General features: G+C 35.3%; 2 protein-coding genes across 2 annotated transcripts; one reads left to right on the top strand and one right to left on the bottom strand.

Annotated features, from left to right (window-relative positions):
- Positions 1-1,766: 1,766 nt before the first annotated feature.
- Positions 1,767-4,310, top strand: LOC136220928 (myosin-binding protein 3-like). Its single transcript, XM_066008769.1, has 3 exons — positions 1,767-2,660; positions 2,705-3,938; positions 4,098-4,310. The coding sequence occupies exons 1-3, from the start codon at positions 2,029-2,031 to the stop codon at positions 4,161-4,163; spliced, it is 1,932 nt and encodes a 643-aa protein (XP_065864841.1). The 5' UTR covers positions 1,767-2,028; the 3' UTR covers positions 4,164-4,310.
- Positions 4,311-8,912: 4,602 nt separating this feature from the next.
- LOC136219372 (UDP-glycosyltransferase 91C1) lies at positions 8,913-10,611 on the bottom strand. The gene has a single exon (XM_066006763.1). The coding sequence runs from the start codon at positions 10,557-10,559 to the stop codon at positions 9,174-9,176; it is 1,386 nt and encodes a 461-aa protein (XP_065862835.1). The 5' UTR covers positions 10,560-10,611; the 3' UTR covers positions 8,913-9,173.
- Positions 10,612-11,234: the final 623 nt, after the last annotated feature.

Raw genomic sequence — 11,234 nt, 5'->3', positions numbered from 1 at the left:
TTGGCCGATCTGGAGCATGGTGTTATCATATTTGCGGTTGTTTGTCACCAGATTTGGAAATGGAGGAATGAGGAGATTTTTGGAGGAGAAACTATTGTTATCCCTAATTTGTTGGATTTCTTCTCTAAAAAGTTTTGTAATATTACAGATAGCTTCAAAGAGGGTACTTTAGCTAGGTCTATCCAAAGGAAGGATATTCATCTCTTTGGCTGGAGTAGGCCTAGTGAAGGGGTGGTGAAGCTAAATACAGATGGTTCTTGTCTAAAGGACGGTAAAATTGCTGCTGGAGGGGTTCTGAGAGATGCTGGTGGTGCTTGGGTGTTTGGATTTGCTCAGAATTTGGGTATGGGTTCTTCCTTTTCTGCAGAGCTTTGGGGGATTTTTTCTGGCCTCATGCTGACTATGAATCTGGGCTTCAAGAAGCTGCTTATGGAATCTGACAACCTCAAAGCTGTCAGAATGATCTCTGATAATAATGCTATTTGTTTAAGTAGCCAGAATTTAATCAAAGGGATTAGAAGGGTTTGCTCTTCCTTTGATTCCATCAGCTTCTGCCATATTTTCAGGGAGCAGAATCGGGTAGCAGACCATCTTGCGGCTAAGGGCCATGTGAGGATGTTGGGAGTCTCAACCTTCTCTTCACCTCTTGAGTTCTTGTCTTCTTTTCTTTTGGATGATGTGGTGAGGGTTAGTTTTCCTAGACTAATCTTGGGTTAGGTTTTTTTTGGCTTTTTTGTTTGTCTTTTTCTTTTCTTTTACTACCAAAAAAAATAATGTTGTTTCGAGTGGTTAAACGTCTCAACCTAACTTAGAGATCTCAAGTTTAAATTACACAACAAAATTTAATTAAAGAGAATACACTTAAATATGTCAGACGAATCTCATTAAGCTTTGTATAATGTATTTTTTATGTTATAATTTTTTTATTGATTAATTTAAAACATGTACATATTAGACATTTTAAATATTAACAACAACAGTTTAATATAATTTTATTAAATACTAATAATTAAACAGCTAATAACAAACACCTAACAACAATAACAAACAACTTACTACAACCGCAAACAGTTATTAGCTAACAGAATCAATAACATTTTTTTTTATGGATAATCAATAACTTCGGGCTTAATATATCATTTGTGCTTAGAAATTGTTCAAAAAACTTAATTAGTTCTCTAAACTTTCAAAGTGTATCGGTAACTCTCTCAACTTGCATGAAGCGTCCAGTTAGACCCTTGAAATAGCGTAAAATGTAATTAATTAATCACTCAGTTGCAAAAAAAAAAAAGTAAGTTAAATACGGAAGATGTATTGCATGCAACTTATCCAAAGTCGGGGTATGCGTTGCACACATTTTAGAATGTTATTACATAATTCACATCATAGATTGAAAAACAAGTTTTTAATTGTTTAACTCTAAAACTTATCTTTTTTTAATATTAGAACCGCATATCCCGATCTTGATCGTTTTATTTTTTAAGGTGCGTGCAATACATCTTCCGCATGCAGTTTACTTTTTTTTACAACTAAATAATTAATTGATTATATTTTACGCAAATTTAGGAGGTTAACTGAATATTTTATACAAGTTAAGGGAGTTATCAGGACGTTTTGAAAGTTTAAGGGTAATCAAGTTTATGAGATACATGATGTATCAAACCATACTTAAAAAGTCAAGGTCTCACAATTTCTTGTGCATTTTCTTTATATTTTTTTTACCAACCAATTTGTTGTGGAAAACCTATCAATATGTATATTCTGCCCGAGAATTCACCAACAAAATTAACCGTAAAAAACTAGGGGTTCTAAAGAAATGATACAAAAACCGAAAAACTGTAACTTTTTACTTTTCTTTCCTCCCAACCCATCAAAGAATTAGGTAAAAACTTCCCTAGTTTTCAGTGAATAGTCTAAATGCAAAAATTGCTGACCAACGCCAAACAATAGAAAAACCTGTGTTCATCAATCAGTTTGATCCACTTAATCATAATCAAGAAATTGGACAATAAAGAAAAAGAAAGAAAAATGTCGTGCCATGCAATTCGTAATTGGACGTTTAGTGAACTTGTGGGTGCATTTCTTGATCTTGCTATTGCAACCCTTCTTTTATTTGCATCAACACTTGCTTATTTCGCCTCCGCATTCCTTTCCTTGTTCGGATTGAATCTTCCCTGTTCTTGTAATGGTTTATTCGGGAATTCCAACGGCCAAAACTGCTTGCAATCCCAATTGCTCCGTCTCCCTGCTCATAAAATATCCTTCGTTCAATGCTCTGTCAAGAACAAATTCCCTTTCCATTCTTCCTGGAACTGCAATCTCCCTGAGGGAAGGAATGGAAAACATGAACCCGGCGATGAGGCTGCCTCCTGCTTGTCATCTTCAGATAGGACGGAAGATTTGGCCAAGATGAAAGAAAAAGGATTTGTAATAGGTGCAATAAACTTGCCGGATTTTAAAGAAAAAAAATTCCCCAACCGTAGATCAAGAAGTCACAATAACCTTAGACGCCGGAAAAGAGGTAGTGTTAATGATAACCGGAAATTACCTTGGAATTTTTCTAATAGATCCTTATGTTCCGACGAAAGTCCTCCTCCTTCCGTCACTAGATTAGCGGAAGACACAGCTGATAGTTTCAAGGATGATGCTAATTTTAGAGGTACTGATTAATTTCTTCATAATCTGAACTCTTAATTTCTTGCATTTCCACAAAAATTGAATTATTAAATGATGAAATTGTAGATGGGAAGGAAGGTTTGTTGGACATTGGATCGAAGCGGAAAATTTCTCATGGATTTGATTTGAGTGAATCGGTGGATGAGAACGAACCAATTGATGATCAAAATGCAATGGATAACAATCCTAAGCATACGATAAGATTGTTACAAGAAGCGCTAGAAGAAGAGCATGCGGCGAGATCTGTTTTATACGTGGAATTAGAGAAAGAAAGAAGCGCCGCTTCTACGGCTGCCGATGAGGCAATGGCGATGATTCTCCGATTACAAGAAGAAAAAGCTTCGATTGAGATGGAATCGAGGCAGAGACAGAGGATTGTGGAACACAGATATGCATATGATGAAGAAGAAATGGACATACTTAAAGAGATTTTAGTAAGGAGAGAGAAGGAAAAGTTTTTTCTAGAAAAAGAAGTTGAAGCCTACCGGCAATTGATGTCCAACGAACAATTTCTCGAAGCTGATACATCCAGCGCCGCCGCCGCTGCCTTGGCTAAGGGAGACTTCACTTTATACTTAAGCGACGACGAATCGGTGGTGGTGATGCCACAACAGAACATCAACTCCGAAGATTTTCCAGTTATGAAATTGATCGAAGATGATAATAGATCTACAGTTATAGAAGAAAGTGAACCGTCAAGGAATAGCAGTGCTGTAATCACAGAGATAATTGAGTTAAATATTTCGGATGAAATTGAAAATCAAAATAAAGGAATAATTCATGATGTTCATGTAATTGATGATAAATGCATTGTTTCTGTGGAAGAAGAGAAGACTACCAGTAAGATGATTCCTATTCCGATTCCAATTCCGACGAATTCTCCTTCCACTTCATCAAACAGTAGTACAGTGAAAACAACAAACACTAGTCCGGTGATTATTTCGGCCGGATTACCACCAACCGGTAAAAGTAAATCGTGGCGATCAGAAATGAGGAGAAAATCCATGTCTTCATTTGATGTAGAAAGGTTCAGAATCGACAACGAGATATGTTGGCTAAGAGAGAAGTTGAAATTTGTGCACGAAGGGAGAGAGAAGCTGAATTTCAGTAAGAGTACGAGAGGAAGAGAAAAGATTAATCAGGTACAAATATTAGAAGATATAACGAGCCATCTTCGGGAAATTCGTCACTTGACTGAACCTGGAAAGGCATCCCGTCGTGCCTCTCTCCCCCCTCTCACGTCTCCTTTCTCGTCGAGTAATGTAAGTTTGTTAAATCTTTTGTTCATTTCATAAATGATGAAAATTCTTTATCTAGATGGAGACGGACGGAGATAAAGGAAGCAGTACCGATTTATATCATGCTCTATTTATAATTAAATGTGTTAATTTTGATTTGTGTAAAAATGTTGATATTTTCAGGTAATGTCGAAGAAGAGACGTTGGAGGAGTGGTAATTTCAATTTGATGGTGCAAGCAAGCATTTAAAGATAGTGAAAAGCTTATAATCTCTTTAGAGTTGTAGGTCTGCCTTTAGCACTAGCAACTTTGACTAGTAAATTTATACTATATGTATGTATCACATATAAGTTTAAATATTGTAATAGTTTTTGCTATCTAATACTAACACTGAAGATTGGGGGAAAATGATATTAAAATTAAGTACGATAATTTTTTTAAATAATAAGATAAGTTACATTCATATTCCATAGATTTTGTTATTTCTTTCATAGTATAATAGACATATCTCAAATATATCATGTCTAACAAATTAAAGAAAAGTTCAATATTTTATTTATTCGTATTAAAAAAAAGTTAGGGGTGGAAGCCAAAGCTTTGATATGAACACTACTGACTACACTAGTTACCTCATTAATTATTAATTTTGTAGAATGTAACTTATCTTCGTTGTATAGTCATTCTTTGGGATTAATTAAGAATATTTAAATCATAATGATATGTATATATTCCTTTTTTTCCTTTTAAATAAAAAATACAAATTTTTACATTTTATTGTTGGCTTTAATTAACAAATGGACAGAGAAATGTTAGTACTGTTACTAAAAATAAAACTTTTACACACCACTAAAACTTTTGAGTTTGATCCTGCTGAGAGCCTCTCAAATGTCAATTACTTCACCATCTCTAACCGAAAAGTTTCCAGCAATACGTTTTGAGAACACACCACAGAAGAGATCAACGATGTCATTAAACACAACACCAAAGCTTAACCAGCATGACCCAATATTAATTGAAGCGTTTGTGTTTACTTTAAACTTACCAAGGGGATGTTTAGACCAAACAGCACTCCTATGGTCACCACTGTGAAAATCAAACATCCTGTGGACATTATTTTGCAATAATTGTGCATCTTGCCAGTCTCTAAGCCCATCACAAGCCAAACGAAAGACATCAGTAACGTCAGTGCTCCAGCCATTCCACACCACCCCATTCCTACAACACCAAATACCCCACACAATTGAAGTGCATAAACAACGTTGCTCTTCAGTTAATACATTAAACACAAACCCCAACTAGGCAACCAACGATTCTCCTGTAAAATTTGAAATTATCATCGGCAAATAGCAGTTCCAAACAGCTGTGGCAAAAGGACATTTATAAAAAAAAATATGAATGATAGATTCAAGTCCTCTTTATAAACAACATAATTGATCAATATTAACATATCGGCGAATTAAATTTCCAGACATAGGGATCATATTTTTACAAATTCTCGAGATTAAATTACGGGGGTTTGGTCGAATTTTGAGATGTCAAAGCTGCTTCCAATAACTTCGAATGAAAAAAATGAAGAACTTCAACACATTTCAGGCAACACATATTTTTATGTTGCAACAAACCATCTATAGTGTGATAATACCGACCATGTTAAGATTTTCCTCAAATAAAACTTAGGTAAAAATTTCCTATTAACACTTTCAACATTCGTATTTTTTAAGCCCATATATATTCTAATAAAAATGATCAATCTTAATTGGTGTTTGAAGTCCAAAACCCACAAAAGAGGACATTAATTAAAATAGCAAGAAAAAATCTCTTAAAATGCTACCACCGCAATAAGATAATGTGATCAATCCTTCAAAACCCGCTGTTAGGGCCTGAGCTAATAGCTGTTGCGGTTGTTGTTAGCTGTTTGTAGTTGCAGTAAGCTGTTAGATGTTGCTGTTAGCTGTTTGTTATTAGCTGTTTAATTACTAGTGTTTGGTAAAATTATATTGAACTGTTGCTGTTCGGATTTAAAATGTCTAAAATGGACATGTTTTAAATTAATCAACGATGAAATTATAAAAGGAAAAATGCGAAAAAATGCTCATAACGTTTACAACTAGGAATAATTTTACTCTTAATGTCTAAAATGGTGCAATTTTACCCATAACACTGGCAGCTAAGAGCAATTTTACCCATAACATTGATAAGTTGGGTCGATGGTATCTCTAATTATAGCCCCTCTGGTTTATTTCTTATTATACACCAATTGCACATACCAATGATTTTAAAAAAGAGATTTCATATTTTTTGTGATTTAATAATAAAATTGAAAATTAATATTTATTAAATCGATGAAATATTGGAAATTTTTTTTGTCCAACTCATACATAAGATAATATATTTTTTTATTTTCTTAAAAGAAAATTCACGTCTAATCATATGTTTGTGATCTATAACTAGCGATGATAAAATCGTGCACATGTGAAGTGTAGATGACAATATTTATGACCAAGAAGACAGTTTGATAGATTATTTCTCGAATGGACCCAATTGTCAATGTTATGAGTAAAATTGCTTTTGGCTGCCAAAATTAGGGGTATAATTGCATCATTTTAGACATTAAAGGTAAAATCGTTTCTAGATATAAATGTTGGGAATATTTTTGTACCTTATTCTATTATAAAATAAAAAATGTGTTATACAAATTAATAAAAATAATCTATATAAAAAAATAAAAAATTTATTGAACGCAACAAAACCTTATTTTTTCGGTAATTATGTTGTACAAATATAAATAATGTTAAAGAATAAATATATTTTGTGGAAAAAAGAAGGATAATTCTGCCAATAACAACTAGCTACAAACAACTGTTTATGAAAAGCTCAAAATATGAGCTTTTCGTGAAACGCTCCAAAACACTGCAGTTTCCAGAGAAAATGCTAAACGCTGCGGTTATATAAACCTAACCAAACGCTGTATTTCCTGCAGTTTGGAGTAAAACGCTAAACGCTCCTCCGAAAAGCTGAAACAAACACCCTCTTAGTGTCACGTACTAAAATATGAGACCGTATGTGACTCTCTTTCCTTTTATAGGAAACTTAGGACCCGTTTGTTTGAGTTGTTTCTGTTTGTTGTTAACGGTTGATATTAGTTGTTTTTTCTAAACAAAAAAAATAGCTATTTCAAAAATTTATCAAACACTTCATATTTCCTGTTTAGTATTGAAAGGCAAAACGCAGTTGTTAAAAATGGAAACAAACGGACACTTAAACATATGAGGATGTTGGTTTGGTTATTTTAAAGATGGGCTTTTTTAGCAAAAAGCCATAACTTCACTTTTCCTTACTAAAAAGCCCATGAGGCTTGCTTCTTGTGTTTCAATTTTGATTTTCCAAATCCCTCAAAAAAAAAATATATATATAATTAGGGATTTGGAAAAAGTAATAAATAAAAGGCTTAAAGCATTATTTTATTATTTTATGGGAAAATTACAAAACTAGGTCAAATGGGAGGCCCATTTATATATTAAACCCATTTACTCAACCTACTACATATCTAGACTGATTTTATGTGACTTTCCCATAATACCCTCAATATTTACGCGCGTCTCGCCCTCTCCCGTCTGACTTCGCAAATTCCATATTATGCGAAGCCTGCGAAGCTAATGTTCATAATAATTGATGAATTTAGTTCGCATATGCGAAGCCTGCGAAGCTAGAGTTTGATTTATTTGATGAATTTAATTCGCATATGCGAAGCCTGGATATGTTTTGTAGCTAATTCGTGAAGTGGTATATAACAAAAAATGGCAAACAACAAAGGATTCCAACATTAAAATCATAACATTATCAAAATTTACAATAAGATTGCCACAATAAACTCATAACAAATCATCTCATAATACATAGGCTACTATTCACTAAGATTGCCACAATAAACTCCTAACAAATCACTTCATTATACATAGCCTTTTATTCACCACAGAGGGATGGAAGTCCAGGCGGTTTCGAATGGATGTCTCTCATGGCACCCTAACACACCGGCTTCCAGGAATGAATATTTCGTATTCAACCATCTTCAGAAAAATTTAATCGTGTTAGTCAGAAAAAAGGAAGATTTGGCTTCGCGAAACGACGATTCGCTAAGTATGCGAACATAAATGTGCAAGGAATGTGACGCTCTGACTTCGCGAAACAATGATTTCGCGGAGTCTGCGAGGAGAAATGTGACGCTCTGGCTTCGCAAAACGCAGAATTCGCGGAGTCTGCGAGAGAAATTTATCGAATTACCTCGCAAACTTCGCGGAGTCTGCGAGAGAAATTTATCGAATTACCTCGCAAACTTCGCGTAATCAGCGTTTCGCGAAGTGAAATCGATAAATTTCTCCCCGAAGACCTCGTGATAACCGCATATGCTAAGTGGATTTATGGGGGAAAACGCAGAAAAAACAACATATACTTACATTTTTTGATGAACCCAATATGATAAACTGGGAAAAACGATGAAAATAACGTAGATTCACCATTTTTTCGAACGAGCAGGAAATGGAAGATGAAGAACCATGACTTCGTTTTCTAGGATTAGGAAGTTGCAGAATCAAGAGATGAATAGAGGAAGAAGAGAAATTCATTGTGATTTGGAGAAATGAACCAGATTTCGTGGAATTTAAAGAAAGATAGGAAGATCAAAAGTCTTGGAATCATTAATGGAGGAGCTGCCACCGTTTCGCACAACCAAGGAGAAGAGGGGAGAGAACGTTCGCGTAAAGGAGGAAGTGGGAAGGTTAGGGGTATTATGGGAAAGTCACACAAAATCAGTCTAGATATGTAGTAAATTAAGTAAATAGATTTAATATGTAAATGGGCCTCCCATTTGATCTAGTTTTGTAATTTTCCCTTATTTTATGGGCTAATCCAAAATCTAGCCCAATAGAAAAGATTCATTTACATATCTAACTTTACTTTTTATCTCATCAAATTAAACGCTTTCATTCGCATTGAATAAAAATACCCTTATATCTAACCCACTCTGTCTAGCCTATAAAATTGAATTACCATGAATATTTTGAACCTTATTTCTACGCTACAAAAGGCTTTTGTTAATAATGAAGAAAAAGAAAAGCTACAAATAGCAACAGAAATTTAGTATCAGACATAAGAAGAACCCCATAAACATGGGTCCAGATTGGGAAAGAATGGAGAGTGTGATATCTATTCACATATAAAAACAAACCAGAACAGAACATGAAAAAATGATATCTTCATCTTTTATGGTTTTTTCACCTGAAATGAATTCCTATTCTGTTGGAGGTAACGGACAACCTCATCCACGGACTGATTATTCCTAATCCAATCTCCAAACATGTCCCCCTTCATCTTCTCCTTTCCCAACTCATCTAGCTTTGCCTTATTCACCAAATCTGCCACCGAGTCGGATGTAAATTCCCCATTGAATTCATCTCTTGGTATCTCAACCCCAAGCTTTTTCCCCTCTAACAACCTTGCATTTAGCCCTTGATCATTCAATACTGGAAACAGTATCAAAACCTTTTTTAACGAGAGTCCCTCAACAACCGAGTTCCAACCACAGTGAGTCAAGAATACCCCAACTGCCTCGTGACTCAGTATCTTCACCTGTGGAACCCATCCTGAGTACACTACTCCCCGATCTTTAACTCGTTCCTCGAACTCGTCCGGCAGCACCGTCTTCTTACTCTGAGTTGACCCAAGCGCCCAAAAGAAAGCCGATTCCGACTTCTCCAATCCAATTGCTAATCTCTGCACTTCTTCTCTTGTCAAAGCAGCCTCACTCCCTAACCCAACATATACAACTGATTTCGCTTCCTTTTTATCTAGCCATTCTTTCATACGAATCCACTCTTTATCTTCTTCGTCTTCTTCCGTTAATGGAGGCAAGAAGCCAATCGGAATTACAGGCTTCCCGCTCAGCTTTCCGAAAAGCTCGAACCACTCCGGTTCGAATTCCGGAGAGCTTCTGATAATAACAAGATCAGCGTTTCCAATTGCAAATCCGAATCGAACAGAGTCAGAAGGGCCTGTTTTATCCTCTTCCGTTTTCTCCACATATTTTGAAACCTCGTGGACGCGATACTTGATATTGGATTCAAACGGAACCCAAGCAGGGACGACGGTGAAGTCTTCGGCGGTTGAGCGGGAGTCTCCATCTGTCATCAACAACGGCTGCGGGCCAATAAAAGACAGTGCTGCGCCGGTGAAGAGACTAAAGAAGGCAGATGAAATCCCTAAATCGGAGGTGAGAGAAGGAAGCCAGTGAGAGGCATAATCGTAAATAACCCAATCTGGTTTGGAAGATTGAAGGAAAAGAGTTAATGGAGTTTGAAGCAAATCAAAAGCCTTCTTTAGTAGCTGTTGTTTGGTGTAGGGTATATCAGAAGTGGTTTCAGCATGGGATGGCAATCCGGAGATGGAAGGTAAAGGGAAGGAAATGAGGGAAATGGAAGATGACAGTTGTTTGGGTATTTTAGGAAGCTTTTGTAGATTTTTTGGTGTTGAAATGAAAGAAATTGAATGACCTCTTTCAGCTAAAACCATGGAGAATCTAAGAAATGGTATAAGGTGTCCCATGGCTAGCCATGGAAATACCACCAACTCAAGCTTGCTGCGGTTTTCCATGCCTATACTTTCTTCTTCTTCTTGGTGGAAGATACACGGGAGAATGAATTAAGGCCCCGCACAAGTTAAGTTCAATTAATTATTAATTTAATTTAATTTAATTTAATTTAATCTCAGTTAAAAAAACATGATCTAACTATCTTCCAAGTTTTTGGATAAATATAAGTACAAAAGTCAGTTTATAATGATTCGGGACCTTGGAACTTTTGGATTTTTTCTTTTTGTATTTTTGGGCCTATTTTGATTAGAGACAACCAACAATCAAAACTCATTTTTAGCTGTGATTTTCATCGTTTTTGGCCAAATTCTATCCTTTAGGGGTGTTTGTTAGAAGGGACACAGAAGGTAAGATAAGGATAAAAAATACGAGATAAGTTATTCAGTTTTTAGTTGGAAGATAGAAGAGTGAGACGGATGACCTCAAATCCCGTATATAAGAGGGTGGTGGTATAAGGAGATGAGATAAACTTCTTCCTGCGATTTTAATAGGATGAAAAAGTAATCTTATCCCTTAAATTAATGTTATGTAGTTTAAATAGGGTTAAAAAAGTAAAATGTATTATTTTATCCTCATCCTTATCCCACGTACCAAACATTGAATAATAATTCTCGACTATCATATTTTTATCCTTATCCTAACCATTTATCCATATCCCAACTTTTATCACTATCCAT

This window comes from Euphorbia lathyris, chromosome 2 (assembly GCF_963576675.1).
Source record: "Euphorbia lathyris chromosome 2, ddEupLath1.1, whole genome shotgun sequence".
In the NCBI taxonomy this organism is placed as follows: Eukaryota; Viridiplantae; Streptophyta; class Magnoliopsida; order Malpighiales; family Euphorbiaceae; genus Euphorbia; species Euphorbia lathyris.
This window is presented reverse-complemented; position numbering and strand designations above follow the sequence as displayed.